A 21,922-nucleotide genomic window follows, 5' to 3' on the forward strand; every position below is an offset into this window, starting at 1 on the left:
GAGGTTGCAGTGAGCCAAAATCGCACCATTGCACTGCAGCCTGGGCAACAAAAGCGAAACTCTGTAACAACAACAACAACAAAAGAAGAAGATAAGAGCCTGCTTGAGAAAGGAGGTGAAAGTTCATTCAGTTTGAAGCATTTTGAGTTGGCTTTGAAGCCTCTTCCATGAGACCTCCAACAATTTCTCTAAGCCAGAAATCACCTCTTTGCACTCCATAGTATCTTTTTCATCTCAAATTATTTCAATCTGCTGTATTTACAAGTTTGTCTTTCCTTTTTTTTTTTTTTTTTTTTTTTTTGAGACGGACTTTTGCTCTTGTTGCCCAGGCTGGAGTACAATGGCACGATCTCAGCTCGCTGCAACCTCCGCCTCCCCTCCTGGGTTCAAGCGATTCTCCTGCCTCAGCCTCCCGAGTAGCTGGGATTACAGGCATGCGCCACCATGCCCGGCAAATTTTTGTATTTTTAGTAGAGACGGGGTTTCACCATGTTGGTCAGGCTGGTCTCGAACTCCTGACCACAGGTGATCTGCCCGCCTCGGCCTCCCAAAGTGCTGGGATTACAGGTGTGAGCCAACGTGCCCAGCCATCTTTACTTTAAATCACAAAGAAAAGGTACTAGGTCTTATCTGTCTTTATATGGCTCTCTTAGCAGTGCCTTACACATAGAAAGTCCTCAGAGTTTGCACTCTTGAGAAGGCAGCTCCATCAGATACTAGAAACTGTCAGCTAACATTTATCAAAACAAGGAACAAAGCTTGTGAATTAGCAGCTGAAACAAAATACCTGAAGTATAATATTTTTAATGTTAGTAGCTGATTCTAGATATAAATTAGCTCCCTTTGTGCTCATTTTACTTGCCTCTTTTTTTTTTTTTTTCTTTGAGATTGCGTCTCACTCTGTTGCCCAGGCTGAAGTGCAGTGTTAAGATCATAGCTAGGGAGCCTCGAACTCCTGGGCTCAAGCGATCCTCTCACCTCTGCCTCCCAAGAAGCAGGTGCGCACCACCATGATAGGCTAATTTGTAAAACATTATTTTGTAGATACAGGGTCTTGCTGTGTTACCCAGGCTGGTCTGGAGTTCCTGGCCTCAAACAATACCCCTTTCTAGGCCTCCCAAAGTGCTGGGTTTACAGGCATGAGCCACCGTGCTGGCCTTTTCTGACTTTTAAACAACCCCGCAGCGTCATCTTTGCATTCCTATTTTACAGATAAAGCAATAGAAGCCTCCAGCGACTAAGTTAAACTTTCCTGGGGTCACAAGGTTTACAAGTGGCTGAATAGGATTTCTGCAGACTGGTTCCTTCACCCGGCTGCCCGCCGAAGTAAGCGGGCCTTCCTGCCCTAATTCTCAACAGGACCCCAAAGAGGACGCTTCTTTGCTCCTGAAGGGATGGCACCCTCTGGATTCGCGGTAACGGCAAATGGGGCTCTCACTCCTACCATCTCAGTGACAGTTTAAAGCGCACCCTACCCCAGGAAAGTGCCCATATTTGCACACACGCGGCAGAGGGCAGGGCTGAAAAGGGGCCCTAGGGTGCAGGGGGCGCGCCCTCACCCGGGGACCCCGCATTTTACAATATTAGCTCCACCGAGGCGCACGGAACTGCAGGCGAGCAACTGACCTTCGGCTCCAGCGGCCCCAAAGCCGGGGGTGGGAACGCGCGACCCAGGTAGCGGCATGGACTCCGAGCCTGGCCCCTCGGGGGTTAAAACTCCCCAGACATAAAGGCTCCGGACGACAGAGGTGCAGCCGCCGCGTGCCCATGGGACACTGAAACTCTTCCCTTACCTTCCTCGGTAGTCCTGTGAGGGAGGCTGGCCCGGCCGGCCGCCCTACGGTGCGGACAGGAGGTCGCGGTCGGGAGGGGCCCTGCCCGGCGGTTGCTGCTGGAACCAGCCCCCGCAAGGGCCCGCAGCGGGCGGGCCATTTACCTCAGACCCGCGCCGCAGCCTCCCGGAGCCCGCGCCCAGGACTCCCTCACGACCTCTCCAGGGTCCCGGCCCGACACCAAGGGGCAGGTGAGGGGTGGAACCTGGAGGCACCCGCGCCAGGGCCCCTGAGGGAGGCGGGAGGGGGACAGCCTCAGTCCTGACTCGCAGCCGAGGCGCGACGACTCCGCGCAGTCCCGCCTGTGGAGGGGCGCGCCTCATCGCTTGCTAACCCAGAGGCGAAGGGCAAGGGGCGAAGGGCAAGCGCCGGATCCTTTCGCCCCCTCCCCACGTGAGGCCCTGGAGGCTGATTGGCCGTGTGCTGCGGAGGCGGCAAGAGGAACGTGTCCTGGCACGTGCCGAAGGAGCGCTAAAGGCCAGGGGCGGTCCCACTCGCGAAGCCCTGGGAGGCAGATTGGCTGCGCGAGGAAGTGGCGTGTCCTCACTTGAGCTGTCCGGGAGCGAGAGTAAGAGATAAAGGCAAGGGCGCCTGAGCGGGCCTGGGCACCTCCTCCCACTGCGGGCAAAGGGCAGGCAGTTCGTGCGCGGACACAAGCACTGGCGGACCGTGGCCATGGCGGGCGCTGAGTGGAAGTCGCTGGAGGAATGCTTGGAGAAGCACCTGCCGCTCCCCGACTTGCAGGAAGTGAAGCGCGTTCTCTATGGCAAGGAACTCAGGTCCGCAGCCAAGAGGCTAAGCTAATGGGGTCTTGGGGCCACAGAGTTGTGGGTCTGGGGGAGCAGGCAGGGAGGGCCTCAGGGTCTGAAGGGCTCAGGGGAGGCGGTGAGAAGTCCTGAGTTGGCGGGCAGAGACCATAGTAGGTCTTGATGGGACGGCCCCGGGGTCCTTGGGGGTTGTAGAATCCTGGCGTGACCTTTACAAATCTCTTCTCCCCAACGTTGCCCAGAACCGGAAGGAAAAGGACGGGATTTTACTCTCCAGGGCTTTCTCTGGCCATCCCAACCCTCCTCCCCGGAGCCGGGCTTGTCTTCTGGATGTCTGGCTGGATCACTGTCTCCAGCCAGAGCACCCAGCAGGTGTACTGATTGTCCGGCCCCAGACCATCCTTCCTGCGGTGACCCGACCTCTGGCTGACCCTTGGAAATAGAGGCTGTCTGCATTTAGTTGGCGAGGGAACCTTTCCCACTGGCAAGCCATGGGCGCTGGTTTTTCCACTCCCTGCAAGCTTGTGCATCACCAGGACTTTCTGAGGGCTGTGTACTGCTGGACACTGTGTCCACAAAGCTGAAAAAGACACTTCCCGGCCGGGCTCACACCTGTAATCTCAGCACTTTGGGAGGCCAGGGCTGGAAGATTGCTTGAACTCAGGAGTTCGAGACCGGCCTGGGCAACATAGTGAGACACCCATCTCTATAAAGCATTTAAAAAAATAGCCAGGCATGGTAGCATGCATCTGTAGTCCTAGCTACATGGCAGGCTGAGGCGGGAGGATCACTTGAGCTTGGGAGGTCGAGGCTGCAGTGAGCCAAAATCTCTCCTCTGCACTCCAGCCTGGGAGTCAGAGTGAGGCCCTGTCTCAAACACACACACACACACACACACACACACACACACACGTCTTTGGATTTGGAGCTTACTTGGATAATCCCGGATGATCTTATCTTGAGATCCTGACCTTAATTACGTCTGTGAAGACCCTTTTTCCAAATAAAATCACAATGACAGGTTCCAGGTGTCAGGATGGAGACACAGCTCAACCTGCTACAGTAGCTTCAGGGTCTGCAGGTGGAAATAACTCAGGGGCTATTTGCTATGTGGAGGTGGGCCTCAGGTGGGCGAGGCTGGGCTTGTTGAGCTGCCCTGGAGATGGTCATTCCAGGTGAAGGAGGAGCAGGTACAAAAGAGGGCGCTGGAGAGAATGCTGGAAAACCCGGATATTCAAGGGGTCAGAGAAAGAGACTTTGTGGGAGATTCTGGAGGTGAGGACTCTGGGGCAGGACAGGGAAAGAAGCATCAGATGGCTCAGAAATGTCTAGCGGGTGAGGACAGCAGGAAGTCTGCTGGATTTAGCCATGATAAGGCTGTTGGCAGTTCCTGAGATGGGGCCAGGAGGTAAGGCCTGAGCTGAGGGGAAGCATGTGTGAAAGCTCCCTAGGCAGCAGGGAGAGACAGCAAGTGAGTAAACACATGGACATGTGTGGAACACTGTCCCTCTTTCTCTTTCTTCCTCACCTTCTCTCCCCTCCAGCTCCCTTCTGTTTTTCAACGGGAGAGACTCTTTAACAGCTTCAGTGACGGATGTGGAGGTCTGTAGGTACTAGTGGAGAAAGATGTCCAAGCTATGTGTATTAAGTGAAAAAGGCAAGTTGAAGAACAGAAAATACAGAATGATGCCATTGTATTTGTAATGCATACACATAGGAAAATAGGAAAGAGACATAAAACATTGTTAAGAGGGGTTGCCTCTGAGTTTTGGGACTAGGGGTGGGGTAGAAAGGGGAATGTATGTTTCATTTTATACCCTTTCCCACTATTTGATTCACCCCCGCCATGAGCACGTGTCTCTTTTGTAACAGAGCTCTAGTTTAATGATTTAAAGTGCTGGTGGTAAAGAGCCATCAGACATGGAAAGATGAAGTTCCAGAAGTGAGAGGTTGCTGAGGAGGCAGGAACTTGGTGTCCTCTGGCAAGGTCTGCCTGACCCTGGGTGGGAGAGGTGGGGGCCCTGAAGGGCGTGGTGGGGCTAGGATGGGAAGTGAAGGGCTTTACTCCTTGAAGTTTGAAGGGAAGCCCTGAGTGGGGAGGCCTCAGTAGCAGGGTGAGGGGTAGAGGGTCTGAAAGCCAACTACAGGGACCAGGGCAGGCAGTGGCAGCATGAGGCCGTCTGTGAGGTTATGGCTCATTTGCTGGTCTTGTCCTCCTGGGCAGTGGCTGATTGATGTTTTAGTACTTTTGGGCTACTATAACAAAATACCAGACTTCCCTGTACTTGTGGGCAATCACAGGGAGAAAAAGGAGAAGGGTCTGTGTGTCTGTTTCCCCAAAGGTCTGTGGGCCTGGTAGCTGGACAGCCCTTTGGGAACGTCCTAGTGAACACTGTCCTCAGCCTGTGGTCTCACACCAGGAAGAAGTCAGGTGGCAGAGCTCTTGTCTGAGTGTGCAACCCTGGCTGTAACCAACATCTGGCTGCGGTCTCTTTCCCCATCTTAAACCACATGAATTTATTCCTCACAGTTCTGGATGCTATGAAGTCCAAGATCAAGGTGCCACAGCAGATCTGGTGTCTGTTGAGGGCCCATTTTCTGGTTTTTGATGGTGCCTTCTCACTGTGTTCTTACATGGTGCAGGAAGCAAGCATGCCCTCTTGGGGGTCTTTTAAAAGGACTCTACCCTCATGACCTAATCACCTCCGAAAGAGCCCTATCACATTGGAGATTAGGATTTCAACATATGAAGTTGGGGCAGACATAAGCATTCAGTCTGTCTCAGTGGTCCACTGCATCTCCTGTACCAGGCCTTTCGGTGGGCACAGCACATGGTCATTGACTGCGTCTGCACAGGGTATGGCTTGAGGATTGGTTAGGTTCTCCAAGATGAAGCTGTGTAGGATGTGGTAATGCACCGCCTTTGATAATGGGAGGGCAGAGAGGCCTTACAGGTACTGCCCAGATAGTAGACAGGAGTGGCTGGGAGGAGATAGAGCCCCAAAGGTGGCTGTCCTGGAGAGTGGAGCGGCCTCTCCTGTATTACCTTGGCTTAGAATGAGCTCGCAGGGAGCTGGGGATAAGGAGGTGGGCAGCCTCAGGGCTGGCTAGGCGGAGGCATCACTTCGGGGAAGAAGGGTAGGTAATGGAGGTTGTGCATGGTGGGAAGATGAGGAGAGAGACTTCAGCCAGGTGGTGGTTACAGCCATGTTTCCACACCCAAGAGGAGCTCTTCACCTGACATTTTCCTGGTGTGAGACCACAGGCTGAGAGGCCAGGCAGGGTTCACCAGGACACTCTGAAAGAGCTGTCTGGCTCCCAGGCCCACAGGCCTTCGAGGGAATAGACACATAAGCCTTGCTCCTTTTTCTCCTGGTGTCTGCCCACACGCATATCCTGGAAAGCTGCGTGATTTATGTCCACCAGAGGGGATTTGCTCTGAGGCTGTGGCCTGCAGGAGCGCCCTTCCGCTGGAGGGTGGGAGGACTGTCTAAGGCAGTCACAGCAAGGAGAGGCACGGTGTGGGCACTGCTGCTATTTCTAACCTGCTGGAGTGAAGGGAACCTTGACTACTTGAAAAGCAGGCTGATTGTCAGGGGCGGAACCGAACTCAGAGCTGTCAGGGCCGTCACATGGAAAGTGCCTGGCAGGGGGCGGCGACAGGGGGCTTGGGCTGACAGGGCTGTGATTTTGAAAGAAACGTCTCCAAGACAGTGATTTAAAGTAGGAGAGAAATATTATTATTAGATAATGGCTGTCAGGTTATTTTTTGATGTGTTTTCTGAGTATTTCGTAATCATCTTGCCCTTAGATGGTAAGCCCTTCCTGGCTAGGGGCCGTGTCCCATCCCATGCCTCTGTGGCTTTCACCTTCGGGTGTGCAACAGGTATCAGGAGGTATTTGCTGTTTGGCTAATGGTCACTTCAGTGGAAGGTTTTATAACTAATTCTCTAGCCTTGGTTAATAAACTACAAATGTGGATGAGCACTTAGGGCTTCCATCTGAACACCTGGGCCCCTCCAAGCCCACCCAACACCAGATGTAGAACTGGCCTCCCCCAGCAGGAGCAGCAGGACAGAGTGGCCAGGGTCTTTATTCACCATAAGGCCATCCATGTGATCCCAGATCATGGCCTCTCCATCCAACCTGTCTCCTGAGCCCCATTTTCCAAGCCCCTCGGCTCCCACAGCCTGCCTCACACCCTAGGCTCAGCATAGCCCTGATTCTGGTTCAGAAACACTTTTGAGAATCTGTTCCCTCCTTTCTGTGCTGACTGCCAGGACTTTAATTCCTACCGTGATTTCAGCAACTCTAAAACACCAACCTCTTAACTGGCTTCCCCATTGCCAGGCCTAACCGTGCTGACTCTGCTGAGGTCTCCCTGCCAACTGCAGGTAAAGTCCAGGTTCAGTGTAGTGTTCTGTCATGGCTGGACCCCACTGCTCGCCAGCTCCCTTGGGCCCTGGCACTGAGCGCCTTCTAGCCAGGACATCCTCACCTCTTTGGCTGATAAATAACTACAAGAAATGGGAGAGGGATTTTAAGTGGAGCAGACTGCATCAAAATCCCCTTCCCTCTTTTTTCCTGCCCATCTAGGAAGCTTGATCTGCCCAGGGAAGCTTTCGAAGCTGCCTCCAGAGAAGACTTTGAACTGCAGGGATATGCCTTTGAAGCAGCGGAGGAGCAGCTGAGACGACCCCGCATTGTGCACGTGGGGCTGGTTCAGAACAGAATCCCCCTCCCCGCAAATGCCCCTGTGGCAGAACAGGTGCAGACTCTTTTGACCATAATAAATACACAAACAGGGTTGTGGCCTGCCCTTGGAGCACACCTGCAGGCCCTGGCTGGCCGCATACTCCAGGTCTGCAGGCTTGGGCGCCTCAAGCAGTAGCAGAGACGCTTCTGCCCTGGCCTCCCCACATCCCTCCAGCCTGCATCTCTGGCTCTTCTGTCTTCCTGTTCTTATTCTGTCTCTCCCTCCTCCTCACTGATCTTTCCACTTCTCTCCAGCTATTGATCTGAAGCTCCATTTACCAACCGGGAGGGCGCCCTTTTGGCCTGCTCGTGCTCTCCACGGGACGCTGCCTCTCAGCTGCCTGCCAGGAGGCGGCCAGCCAGCACACGCTGGTTGGGACCGTCTGTCCGTGTGTTCTTCTGCCTTAATCCTCAGGGCGGGGACTCGCTATACCCAGAAGTCTGTCAGCTGTGGTGCCTACAGGATTACGGGAATAGATAGGCATTCGCTTATGACCTCAGAGTTAGTAAAAAGGTGACAGCATCTTGTATCTCCCTAAAGAAACATGTTGTCACAGGTGCAGGTTGTTTGCTTTATACACTTCTCCACAGCATTCCTGCAGCTGCTCAAACTTTCAGGGATTTTCCTGCACAGGTTTCCTCAGGATACGGCATGTTTGAGGATTCTTAGGGATTCTGGAGAAACCTAAGGCCTCTTGGATTCCAGGTTTGGTTCTGCCTCATCATTCACGTTGGTCCTTCCTTTGCTTTTGTTGGATTCACAGATGTCTGGTTCTCAGTTCTCTCGCTTTTTGTATCAGGATTCGTTTTTTGTGGATATGTCCCCTCTATCATCCCAGACTGTCAAGTCATAGGACCAGCTATGTTTTTTTCATGCGCACAGGGCCTAGAAGTATGCTTTGCGTTTTGCTAACACCAAGCAAATGCGTGTTTGTGGGGCTGATGCTGTCAGCAAATATCCACAAAGCCATGGGGTGCACAGCCTCTCAAAGGAGGAGACTATAGGCCTTGTGGAGAGTTTGTGCGCTCTGGGTTTTCAGCCTGGTTCCTTTGGTCTGTCTTTGAACAAACACTTTTGAATGTCTCCTGGGAGCCAGGCATTGTGCCAAGGACAAGCAGACAATGAGGATGCTTTCTTCCTATCCCCAAGGAGCCTGTGGGGTCCTGGGAGTGACAGACAGCAGAGGAAGAGTGGCACACAAAGCAGTGGCACACAATGGCTCCCGAAGGCCAGGGGATGCTGAGTTACCTTGACACTTGGCCCATAGCTGTGAGAGCCTGCAGAGGCCCACAGAGGGGTGACATGTGACATAGATAACACCTCCAGGAAGATTAGGTGGGAGGAGGGAAGTACATTCCTGGCCCAGGGCACAGCACACACCAAAGCACGGGGATTTAAAAGAGCCAGAGAGGCGAGGCATTCCATGATAAGATGCACACAGGATAAGTAGGATAAGTGTGGAACCAGGCTTGCCTCTGAAGGCAGGAGAGTGGGGAGCGGGGTCCCGGGCCAAGGGGGTGGCTGACCCGGGAGATGGGTGTGAACGTGGGCCCTGGACCGGAAGCAGCACCATCCTCATCCCTGCCTCTCAGCAACCCCACAGGTCAGGTGGCAGCCTCCCCATTACCAGGTGAGGAAACTGAGGCAGTGTCCAAGTGTCTGACCCCAGAGCCTCTGCACCTGCAGCTTTTCATGCAGATTTTGGACATCAGGAGATAACCAAATATAGAACCTCCCCACCCTACTCCTCATACCTGCCCAGGTGGGCATTGATTTTTCCATATGCATTAGGATGAGATCCTAAAAATTGCCTTACCAATAGAACTAAATGGATTCTAATCCTTTTTAAATTCTCAGGTCTCTGCCCTTCATAGACGCATAAAGGCTATCGTAGAGGTGGCTGCAATGTGTGGAGTCAACATCATCTGTTTCCAGGAAGCATGGAGTGAGTCTTTTTTATGGTGCTTTCTCTGCTGCCTTCAAACAATTGTGTATTCTCTCCATGTTGCCAAGAGTGTCTGCTGCCTGACTTTTAAAGAATCTCCTTTGTTTCCTCATCCATGGAAAGTTCTCTGTCCACATCACCAGGAACCCCGGTCTCCCTGCTGTTACGCACCGAGCTGTTGTCTGATTCCTTCGGTTTTCCCACATCGTTCTGAATCCATTCGCTCCTCTCCATCTCTCTACCACCACCTGGTCCAAGCCCCTGGCAGCTCACCCCTGGCTTTTGTAATTCCCTCCAGCTGGTCTCCTGTGCCCTCCTGACCAGGACTTCTTTACCTTCAGATCTCAGCCCAGAGCCAGCCCCCCCATCTAAACATTCCTGGTAGTATGTACCTTTGTGGTTTTTATTTTTATCAGAGTTTTACATGCTCATGGTTTAGAGTCAGATGGGTGTACAAGGTCTGTTACCAAAAAATAGCTATTATCCCCAGCATCAACACTGAGCTAGTTCCTTTGGAATTTACCTTTGTTAGTGTTGCTACTTCCTAATTTTTTAGTTTTGCATCGCCTATTGACTTCCCCCTATGGAAGATGTCAGTGTTAGCCCTTTCTTGCCTCCTCCTGGCCCTTCGACATGCATGTGTCCTTGTTCTTCTATCCCCCCAGCCCATTTTGTCAACTTTGATTCCTTTTCTTTTTTTTTTTTTTTTTTTAAGACAAGGACTTACTCTGTCACCCAGGCTTGGAGTACAATCACAGCTCACTGCAGCCTTGATCCTAGGCCCAAGCAATCCTCCCACCTCAGCCTCCCAAGTAGCTGGGACCACAGGTGCACACCATCACGCCCAGCTAATTGAAAAAAAAACGTTTGTAGGGATGGAGATCTCACTATATTGCTAGGCTGAACTTCGATTTCTTTTCCTGAATTATTTTCTGTTTTCCCTAGAGTTTGCTTTGTTTTCTACTTGCCATGCATTCAACCCCAAACTTTCTATCAATTCCTAAATCTCCCTTAATGTGTTTTAGACGCATCAAACAGTCTATCAGTTTCATCTCCTCCAAGGAATCTGCCCCAGAGCCTTGTGACTGCTGTGGTCTGAATCAGGTGCCCCCTCTGCTGGCCACACAGTTATTGTCCTGGGATCCCCCCTCATCATCACCCTGGGGAATCCCTTTGCCTTGCTCTTGTGTTTCTCTGTTCCCACAGCTTCCTCTTTCTTGGTTTATACCCTTATGTTAGTGGAGTGGTGTAGTGGATCCTTATAGATTTATGTTGCCTCGGCATCCATGTTGAATACAAGTTTAACTCTCTCATACCAGCGGCAGGGCTCGGTCATGCTGGACACAGTTTCCAGATCTACACCACACTGAGATGGCTCAAGCCAAGCGGCCAGAGGTAAGAACTTAAGAGGCCTCTCTCCCGCCAGCAGACTGGGCTGCCCACTTTCCTGCTGCTTCCTTTAAATGGACCATCCAGGCATTTGGCCATTAACTTAAGGTGACCACATCTTAGTCATTATGTGTACTGCTAGTTGCCCCATACTCTCTCTGACTCTTCATTTCTCCCTCATCTGACCTGGGGACAGAGGACTGCCCTTCTGACTCATGGCACTCTCCTTGCCCAGGATCTGTAAGTAAAAAAATCTTTAAACTTGTTCCCTATTGCGATTGTGTGTTGAATTTGCACCTTCCATGAGAAGAACCAGGGGCTGCCCCAGGCTGGGTTTTCCCTGGGATACCGGTGGAAACACAAAGTTGGGCTCCTAGGGCCAGAGTGGTAGTCAGGCAGGGACAGGTCAGGCAAGAGCTGCCACACAGCATGTGCCAGTATAAACAAGTTTCACGTATGAGGGACCCCCTGGTCACGGGTTGGACAGACAGGCATTAGGCTGTCCACCATGTACAAGATGTATCCTGTGAAAGGCACACTGTAGAGACCACATCCAGCTCCCTTCATTTCCTGTTAGTGCTGGGTTGCCAACCGCTCTGGTACTGGAGCCCTCATTTAGCTAGGGACTCTCAGAACAAGTAGTTCCCTGAGGAAGAACACATCAGAGGTAAACTTTTTGAGGCCTTGCCCATCTGAAAATATGTTCCTTCTACAATTTTCTTGATAGTTTGGTTGAGCATCAAATTTTAGGTTAGAAATCATTTTCCTTCAGAAGTTTGAACACATTGTTCCATTGTCTTCTAGTTTTTTGGGCATTGTTGAGTAGTCCACAGCCATTTTAATTTGTGACCCATTGTCTATGACTTGTTTTTCTCTGGAAGACTGTAGGAGTTTCTCTTTTTCACCAGTACTCTACAATTTCATAATGATATTCCATTGTGTATATCTATTTTAATCCACTCTAGGCACTCAGTGGGTTCTTTTAGTCTAGAAACTTGGGTTCTGAAGCTCTAGGAAATGTTCTTGCATTATTTCATTCATTATTTTCTCCTCTTTTTTTCTCTTTCTAGACAGTCCTACTATTAGGATGTTGGAACCCTGGACTAGTTCCCTAATTTTGTTATGTATTTCCTCCTTTTTTTTTTTTTTTTTTTGATACATGGTCTTACTCTGTCACTGAGGCTGTAGTGCAGTGGCACAATCACAGTTCACTGCAGCCTTGACCTCCCAGGATCAAGCAATCCTCCCGCCCCAGCCTCCTGAGTAGCTGGGACCATAGATGCATACCACCACACCTGGCTAATTTTCTTGAATTTTTTTTTTTTTTGTAAAGATGAGATCTGTGTTGCCCAGGCAGGTCTCAAATTCCTGGGCCCAAGCAATTCTCCCACCTTGGACTCCCAAAATGCTGCAACTATAGGCGTGAGCCACAGGGCCCAGTCACCACTTTGTCTTTTTGCTCAATTTTCTGGTGGATTTGATCTGATTTGTCAGTCAGCCCTCCTATTCAACCTTTCATTTCTGCTATCAAATTTTGAATTTACTAGTGTTCTTTTGGTCTGAAAGTCCCTGTTGTATTACATCCTGTTCTTGCATCATGGTTGCGATATCTTCTCTTATCTCTAAGGATACTAATATTAAGTAAATTTTTTCTCTCTTATTCCAAGAGTCCTTATTCCAAGTTGGACTCTTTGTTTGATTGCTCATATTTTAAGAATTGGGGATTAAAAATCTGTGAGCTCTGAGTTTGTAGTAGGGGCTCACCCACTGAGCTTCATTATAGGGTGATCTGATTTAGTGGTAATTCCCAGGTAATCCCAGTGTTAGTATCTCTGGGTCATTCTTTTCAGGCTGGTCAGAGTCCCCAGAGATTTTTCTGCCCTTGTGCCAAGAAGGGAAGGAGAACAAAGGTTCAGCATGCTGATGTTTACTCAATCCCTCTGTTTTGACACTTCACTTGCTTTCATCTGCCCTGCTCCAAAGCCAGAGAGCCTCTGCTGAACCATCTCTGGAGGATGAGCCTCTGGCCTTCTTCTGGGGTAGATGGGGCAGGTCCCAGCCTCTTGGTGTGGAGAAAGGACCTGGACTTCTAACTGCTTCTTTTTTTATTTTTATTTTTATTTTTTTGAGATGGAGTCTTGGTCTGTCACCCAGGCTGGAGGGCAGTGGCGCGATCTCAGCTCACTGCAACCTCTGCCTCCTGGATTCAAGCGATTTTTCTGCCTCAGCCTCCTGAGTAGCTGGGACTACAGGCCCGTGCCACCATGCCTGGCTGATTTCTGTATTTTTAGTAGAGATGGGGTTTTGCCATGTTGGCCAGGCTGGTCTCGAACTCCTGACCTCAGGTGATCCACCTCAGCCTCCCAAAGTTCTGGGATTACAGGCGTGAGCCACCGTGCCTGGCCCTAACTGCATTTTTTTTTTTTTTCAGACGGAATCTTGTTCTGTCACCCAGGCTGGCATGCAGTGGCGCATTCTCAGCTCACTGCAACCTCCGCCTCCTGGGTTCAAAAAATTCTCCTGCCTCAGCCTCCTGAGTAGCTGGAATTACAGGCCTGTACCACCACACCCAGCTAATTTTTGTATTTTTAGTAGAGACCAGGCTTCACCATGTTGGCCAGGCTGGTCTGGAATTCCTGACCTCAGGTGATCCGCCCACCTCGGCCTCCCAAAGTGCTGGGATTACAGGCATGAGCCACTGCGCCCGGCCCCTAACTGCTTCTTAAATAGACCTTTGACCAGTCCTTGTTTATCATACTTCCCTGCTTCCCCACCTTCAGAGGTACCTGGTGCCCCTGGGTCCTGAGCTTTGGATAAGCAGGAGATCTTCTCTACTGCTAGCGGGACTCAGTTTTCTCTGATCTGCTGAGAGATTTGCCTGCATCTTTCCGCCTTCCAGCTTCCCGTGTTTCCGTGCCTCAGTGCTCCATCCTTGTGGGTATATGCCTTTGCATGAACATTGCTTTCCTGTCATGTTAATGGGGTTTCAGGAAAGAACACGTGTCTGTGTCCCAGAAGTTCATGTCGTTTTCCTATTTTTGTTACCTTTGTACTCTCACTCTTCATTAGACTATGAGCTCCATGAGGATAGTATCTGTGTTTGTTTTTCCCAACTCTTCACCCACCCCTGTTTCATCTTTAGTGGCAAGAATAATCCCTAGTGCATGACAGGCACTACAAATTAGTATTGGCTGGATAGTTGAACTAACATCTCCCCTTTCTTGGATCTGGAACTCCCCCTCATTTATCAAAGTCTAGCACAGGTACCCCTCCTTTGTGGGGCCCTGGGGACTCCCCCAGGACTCCCCCTGACCACTCTGTATTGCCAGGTTTGTGTGGCCGCACCAGGTTCTAATTCATCTCCTTCCCTCTAGGCTGGCAGTTCCTGAGGGCCAGGTGTTAGGTCAGTGCATGTGGAACCTCGTCCCCTCTAGTTGAAGAACTGTAGTTGGGACTTTGCAGCCAGCCTCACCCAACCCCACTTCCACATCCTTCTTTTGAAAGTGTGTTTACATTAGAGTGGTTGTGTAAACAGGAAAAGAAGCCGCTTATTCTCTGGGGGCACTTGACTCACTCCTAATGCTCTGAAAGCTGAGAATTAATGGTCATTAAGGAGCATTTGTGTTTTCAACAGCTTTTCTGTTGGCTTCCTTAAAATAATTCATCTCTCTTCACAGAAGGCGAGCCTGGGGAGCCTTGAGCCTGGTACCAAGGCCCCCAGGACTGTTGCTGGCAGTGCCTGCCGCCTGCTTGGCAAGATGGTGGTGGTGCCATTGGCGGGATATTTACTGTGGTACTCTCTTAGGACCAGGCTTCCTGGGACCGGAAGGAATTGAGAGGCTGAGGCTTCTCTTCCTTCTCTGTGAAATAAAGGGGGTGACACCTGCTTAGGGATGTTGGAGACGATCTGCCTATTACGAAGATAGGAGTTATAAAGAAATAATTTTTAGGCAACTAGAAAGGAGTAAAAGGAATAAAGGAGTAAAGGTTCTCAGTGGAAATTTTCCTGTAATAAGAAGCAACTCCTGAACCATTTCTTTTCTAACCGAAAAGGCGGCTTAAAGAGCCAGGCCAGCAAGCTTTGATATGCAAATGTAGGCAATTAGAAACTAGGTCCACCCAGCATGGCGATTCCTGCCCTCTTCTCCTTGTCACCACCTGTGCCAAGTGTCATGACCGCCTCCAGATAACTCATACATGTTCAGGACATCATGGCAGCTCACGTTTGCATATTAAAGGGCTAAGGTGGGAGGGCTAGATTTTTTGCGGGCTACTTGAATGTCACACCTGGTCAAACCAATCCCCTGGGCCCTATGCAAATCAGACCCCACCTCCTCCAGCCCCCCAATATAACCAACCACTTTTCCGCTGCACACCGGATTTCTCTTGGTTCAGACTCCCCTGGCCCCCTCCGCCGTATGGGGGAGCTGTTTTCTTCTTTCTACCAGGCACCATGCTTCACATATGCCTGGCATTTAGGAGATACTGTCTACAATTGTTACTTCTAAAGGAGTCTTAAGGCCCTCGCAGAGGCCAGTTAAACACTGTCCCATCACATCACACAGCTTCCTGCACACCCCCCTCAAGTTAGTTCAAAGTAGCTGGAACAATAGCAGACAACTGGAAACTTCTGTTAGGCTAATCCCTCTAAAAGAAATGGACTTGGGGCCAGATGTGGTGGCTCACGCCTGTAATCCCAGCACTTTCTGAGCCTGAGGTGGGCGAATCACCTGAGGTCAGGAGTTCGAAACCAGCCTGGCCAACATGGTGAAACCCCGTCTCTACTAAATATACAAAAATTAGCTGGATGTGGTGGCGGGCACCTGTAATCCCAGCTACTTGGGAGGCTGAGGCAGGAGAATCGCTTGAACCCAGGAGGTGGAGGTTGCAATGAGCCAAGATCGCGCCACTGCACTCCAGCCTGGGCAACGAGAGCGAGACTCCGTCTCAAAAAAGAAAGAAAGAAAGAAATGGACTTGGGCTGGGTGTGGTAGCTCATGCCTGTAATCCCAGCACTTTGGGAGGCCGAGGCAGCTGGATCACCTGAGGTCAGGAGTTCGAGACCAGCCTGGCCAACATGATGAAAACCCATCTCTACTAAAAATACAAAAAAAATTAGATGGGCATGGTGGTGGGCGCCTGTAATTTCAGCTACTTGGGAGGCTGAGGCAGAAGAATCGCTTGAACCCAGGAGGTGGAGGTTTCAGTGAGCCAAGATCGTGTCATTGCACTCCAGCCTGGGCAACAAGAACAAGACTCCATCTCAAAAGAAAAGGAAAAAAGAAAGAAATGCACTTGGGTTATTGTGAGGTGGGAGATCTACAAAGTATATACTGAATTAGTCCAGACAAGGAATTGAGTTCTCCACATTGAGAAAGAAAAAGACGAATAGCCCAGTAGGAAATAGGCAAAGGGTATGAACAAAAAAATGTAGGGGAGGAATCCAGACTGGCCAGTGAATGTGTGGTGAGGGGTTCAGCCTCACCGGAGATATGGGAAACATTTACTCACAGTGAGGCACCGTTCACACCAGCAGACTGGCAGGTACTAAAGGTAACTCCATGCACTGCAGATATTCACGTGTGGCTGGGCTGTAGAGCAGCATTAGGCACATAGCCAAAGGTCCCAAGGGCCCACCCCAGCAGAATCCCCTCCATCCCCTGCGTAGGAGACTGCTCTGAACTTGGTGTGCATGGAGATGACCAGCATCTTTGAACTGTTAATCTGTGTGTATGTACCTACTGTTTGAAAAAAAAAAAAAAAAAAAGCAAAAACCAATGAGTCGAATGAAATTTCCTACTGAATTAGCTCCCAGGTGGGGCCTGGCCAGAGATCATGAGAATAAGAGCATTAATCCTTGCAGATGTTCATCCTGTCCAGTGGTTCCCAAACTTTTTGTGGGATCATTAATGAGTAGTTTTTCTTATTTCTGAAGAAGCCTCCTTGTCACTAGGAGGAGGGGGGGTCCCAGTGCCATCCCCAGCAGCCTTCTGATACTTTCCCCAAGGAGTCAATGGAGCTCCTGCCACCCTGCAGATTGGCCAACAGCATGAGATCTGCTGGTTGGGAACTTTGGCAATTTAAAACTTTGTGTGTGTGGCATATAGATATACATAACAATATTTACCATTTTAACGTGTACAGTCTGTGGCATTAAATACATTCATGTTGTGCAACCATCATCACCATGATCTCCAGAACTTTTCTCATCATTCACAATTGGACACCTCTACCCATTAAACAGTAACTTCCCATTATCCCCTCTTCTGGCCTCTGACAGCTATTCTACTTTCTGTCATTAAGAATTTGACTACTCTAGGCTGGGCGTGGTGACTCACACCTGTAATCCCAGCACTTTGGGAGGCTGAGGTGGGCGGATCACCTGAGGTCGGGAGTTCAAGACCAGCCTGACCAACATGGAGAAACCCCGTCTCTACTAAAAATACAAAATTAGCCAGGCATGGTGGTGCATACCTGTAATCCCATCTACTCGGGAAGGCTGAGGCAGGAGAATTGCTTGAACCTGGGAGGGGGAGGTTGAGGTGAGCCAAGATAGTGCCATTGTACTCTGGCCTGGGCAACAAGAGCAAAACTCCATCTCAAAAAAAAAAAAAAAAAAAAAAAAAAATTTGACTACTCTAAATACCTCCTATGAGTAGACGCCTACAGTATTTGTTTTGTGTCTTAGCATATTCTAAAAGGTTCATCCATGTAAGCATGCATCAGAATTTCTTCCCTTTTTAAAAGAGGGTTGACTAATATTCCATTGTGTATATATATATACCACATTTTACCTATCAGTTCATCTGTTGATAAGACACTTGGGTTGTTTCCATCTTTTGGCTATTGTGAATAATGTTCCTGTAAACATGAGCGTGCAAATATCTGTTCAAGTCCCTGCTGCAATTGTTTTTAAGACTTTGGGAAAGACATTTGGCCCAGCCCCTTGTTTTGCCGTGAAGCCCAGAGGTAAGGGCTGCCCACAGCCAGGAACAGGACCCAGAAGCCAGGCCATGGCACTCCTGAGACTATATTCTCTTGCAGTGACTTCCCGCTGCTGGGCTGAGGAGCCCCCCTCAGAGGCTGTGCATGTTGGATATAATTCTGCCCTTTCTCCTATTTATAGCTATGCCCTTTGCCTTCTGTACGAGAGAGAAGCTTCCTTGGACAGAATTTGCTGAGTCAGCAGAGGATGGGCCCACCACCAGATTCTGTCAGAAGGTAGGACATTAACGGTGCCTCTGGCAGCAGCTGCCAAATATGTGCAAGTCACAGAGCATGACCACAGCTGCCGGGTTTGGCCTTTCACCATGGAAAATGCACCCATTTGGTGCTTGTTTTGCCAGATAAGATTAGATAAGACTATTTGCCACTTTTTTTTTTTAGCGTACTCTTAAAATTGGAGAGTGTAAGGCTCCAGAAGGGCCATTAGCTTTTTCAGGCAAGGGAGCTGCAGCCCAGGGAGGGTGGTCGGAGGTGACTTTTGTAGCAAGTCCCACAGCTGGCAAGTGGCAGAGCTGGCATTCAGGGACCAGAGAAGCCAGTTTCTCATCCAGAGCTCTGCATGCTCCACTGCAGTTTGCTTGAGTCACAGAAGCTTCGATGCATGGCCTGTGTCTCATCAGCATAGAAATTGGTTTTGATTTTTCTTCATTAAAACCTTATAATACATATTGTATGATCCCATTTATATAAACTGTCCAGAACAGGCAAATCCATAGAGACAGAAAGTAGATAAGTGGTGGCTAAGGGCTGGGGGTGAGGGAGGAAGGGAGTGACTGCTAATGGATACAAAGTTTCCGTTTAGGGTGATGAAAATGTTCTAAAATTAGATAGTGTTGAAGGTTGCACAACTCTGTGAATATCCTGAATACTACTGAATTGCACACTTCAAAAGAGTGACTCCTTGTTCTGCTGTTTCCCACCTCTCGCTACTGTACTTGACCAATCTTAAAGTGAATCTTATGCTGTGTGAATTATATATATATATATATTTTTTTTTTTTTTGAGATGGAGTCTCACTCTGTTGCCCAGGCTGGAGTGCAGTGGCACGATCTCGGTTCACTGCAAGCTCTGCCTCCTGGGTTCACGCCATTCTCCTGCCTCAGCCTCCGGAGTAGCTGGGACTACAGGCGCCCGCCACCATGCCTGGCTAATTTTTTTTGTATTTTTAGTAGAGACGGGGTTTCACCGTGTTAGCCAGGATGGTCTTGATCTCCTGACCTCGTGATCCGCCACCTCGGCCTCCCAAAGTGCTGGGATTATAGGCGTGAGCCACCGCACCTGGCCTGAATTATATCTTAATAAAACTGTTATCAGAAAACCCATGAGGTGACGAATGGTCATTTATCCTTATTTTCACCTCTAACACAATAACTCTTTTCATTTCTTTGTATTCTCTTTCAGGTTTTATACATATACTTAGGGGCTTTTGGGGCAGAGCTATAATCATGGTGACTTTATCAATACTCAGTTGTGATTCCAAACATCGGTGTTCTCAGGCTGTAGGGGAAAAAAAAAAAAATCTCTCATTCACCAGGTTGTTGATTTCTTGTTATGGAAAAAAGAGGAAGGAGACTGGTTAGGGGACTTTTGCAGATGATAAGTCTGAGCCAGGGCTGGAGGAAGAGTGTGAAAGAGAGCTGGTGCCAGAGACACTCCGCCTCCACAGGGACCTGAGGCTGCCCTTAGCATGGCTCCTAGTGTTGCCTTCTGAGCATGCCTCTCCCCTATCCTGTTGGTAAGGCCAGAGATCATGACGGCTAATTAGAGTAGAGGACAAATGACCCACTGGGCTGCTCATCCTGTGGTCACCAGGGACTGATGTTCTTACTTGAGACAAAAGGAATTTGATGCCAAAGAAATTTATTTTTGGCATAGATAAGACGTTTGATTATTATTTTTATTCTTTTTTCAAGTGGTAAAATATACATATAAAATGTACCATTTTAACCATTTTTAAGTGCACAGTTCAGTAGTGTAAAGTATATTCACACTGTGCGGATCTCCAGAATTTTTGCATCTTGCAAATCTGACTCTGTCCCATTAAACAATAGCTCCCCATTCCCCCAGCCCCTGGCAACCACCATTCTATTAATATTATACTTTCCATTTCTGTGAGTTTGACTACTCTAGATACCTTACACAAGTGGAATCATACAGTATTTGTCTTTTTGGGACTGGCTTATTTCATTTAGCATAGTATCATCAAGGTTCATCCATGTGTAGCGTAGAACCATGGCATCTAAGGCTGGATGATACTCCATTGTATGGATGTGCCGTGTTTCATTTATCCATTCACCCATTGATGGGCACTTGGTTGGCTCCCACCTCTTTGCTATTGTGAATAATGCTGCAATGAATATGCGTTTGCAAATCTCTTCTGCTTTCAATACTTTTGGATATATACCCAGGATTAGGATTGCCAGATCAAATGGTAATTCTTGTTTAATTTTTTGAGGAACTCCCATATGGTTTTCCAGAGCAGCTGCACCATTTTACTCTACCACCAACTGTGTACAGGACAATGTGATTCTTATTTAGCAAAGCATGGACATCAGGGTATTTAGTGTTCCAAACAACAAATGCAAGTGGTTGCTCTGACCCAAGCCTATTGATTTAGTAGGATCATTCTTCTTTGATAAAAAACTACAACAATTGGTTTATAAGTGGGACTCTGCCATATTTATCATTTTGCCAGCTGGCGAAGAACCATGACATGGTGGTGGTGTCTCCCATCCTGGAACGAGACAGCGAGCATGGGGACGTTTTGTGGAATACAGCCGTGGTGATCTCCAATTCCGGAGCAGTCCTGGGAAAGACCAGGAAAAACCACATCCCCAGAGTGGGTGATTTCAACGAGGTGAGCCACCCATGAGATAGATAACCAGCCCTGCTCACTTGCCCCTCTGTATGTTGTAGATCTCTGTGGGACTTTCTGTGGGGAAGTTCTGTGCAGGATCATACTCCATGTCACGTACACTCGACGGGAGCACAGTGTGGCTGCAGTGCTCAGAGGGTTACCTGACATTGCCCTATATCACACAGGCAGACAGGATTCAGGCGGGACTCTCAGAGGAGTCCCAAACACCTTTAGCACAATGGGGCATATATTTTTTTAATACAACCTGATTTGGCCTCCTGAATTCTTTGAAGTAAGTGGTATATAAATTAAAACCAAAAGTAAATATTGCACAAACATGAAATGATTCCTGTGGCCCCTTTCAGGCTCAGAGCCTAGCACGCCACAGCCCTGTCCTTGTTTGGACTGTGGCATTCCTTGTTTGGAGCATGGCATTCCTTGTCTGTGGATCATGGGGGAGTCTGAGGTGGCCCATGTTTGTGTGTCAGGTGGCAGTGGGCAAACATGCATGTCTGTATACTGTGCATTATGTGAAGTTTCATGTGCCCATGATCAGGGCATAAGTTGGGGGGGCCATTTTGGTTGGTTAATGCCAACCCCTGGGTGGGTAAGATGGGAGCGGTGGATGTTTGAAGGAGGGAAATGACCTCTGCCTAATGCCTAAGATGTTAAATCTGAACTTGATTTGCCGTTAATGCAGTTGTTCAGGATGTGATGTCCCCAGTTCTCACTCCATGAATGTGGGGGTCCTGGCCGTTCTCAGGCTGGTCAGGCAGATAAGAAATGGCCTGCAGAGCTAGAGGAGGTTTCCCAGGGAGAAAGAAGAACCCAGCGTTTCTCAGTAACAGCTGGAGGTGGGGGTGGGAAGACGCGCCCCTCACCTGTTTACCCTGGGATTAATCTTTAGCTCCCTGCAGATAGCACAGGGCTTGTCTCAGCACAGCAGGATCTGCTCCGGTGTTCACCACGTGCACACATCCTGGTTGCTGCCTGACCCTGGCCAATTTTGATGGCCAGGATCAGGAGGAGGTGGAAGGCTCCTGGAGCAGATCTGTTTGGGACCCTGATTTGCCCTGTAGCTTCCCTCAGTGCTGTCCAGGACAGTGTCCCTGCCCTGGCACCCTTAGGAGCAGACAGAGAAGCAGGGATGGGAGGATGGGGTCTGGTCCGCCTGCCCCACAGGGACCTCCTTAACCCTAGGCAGGATGGAGAACGTGCGCTTTCAGGGTGTGGGTTCCACTAGAAGCTTTGGCCTTAATCATTTGGGCGAGCTATGCCCCCTCAGGAAGCAGCTTTCTCCTCTGACCGGGGAGAGAGTTGCTTGGATGTGCTCCAGGTCTCCGGGCTCCACCGTTCTATATAATGACATGT

At 49.5% G+C, this 21,922-nt stretch overlaps 1 protein-coding gene across 1 annotated transcript in view; it reads left to right on the forward strand.

Moving 5' to 3' along the window:
* Positions 1-1,513: 1,513 nt before the first annotated feature.
* UPB1 (beta-ureidopropionase 1) overlaps positions 1,514-21,922 on the forward strand; it is a 36,831-nt gene continuing 16,422 nt past the window's right edge. The window contains exons 1-5 of the mRNA XM_003806382.5: positions 1,514-2,611; positions 7,196-7,367; positions 9,213-9,300; positions 17,816-17,910; positions 20,390-20,551. Of these exons, the coding sequence (XP_003806430.1) occupies positions 2,508-2,611; positions 7,196-7,367; positions 9,213-9,300; positions 17,816-17,910; positions 20,390-20,551 (621 nt within the window). The 5' untranslated portion in view covers positions 1,514-2,507. The remainder of the gene's footprint in view (positions 2,612-7,195; positions 7,368-9,212; positions 9,301-17,815; positions 17,911-20,389; positions 20,552-21,922) is intronic.

This window comes from Pan paniscus, chromosome 23, assembly GCF_029289425.2.
Source record: "Pan paniscus chromosome 23, NHGRI_mPanPan1-v2.0_pri, whole genome shotgun sequence".
In the NCBI taxonomy this organism is placed as follows: domain Eukaryota; kingdom Metazoa; phylum Chordata; class Mammalia; order Primates; family Hominidae; genus Pan; species Pan paniscus.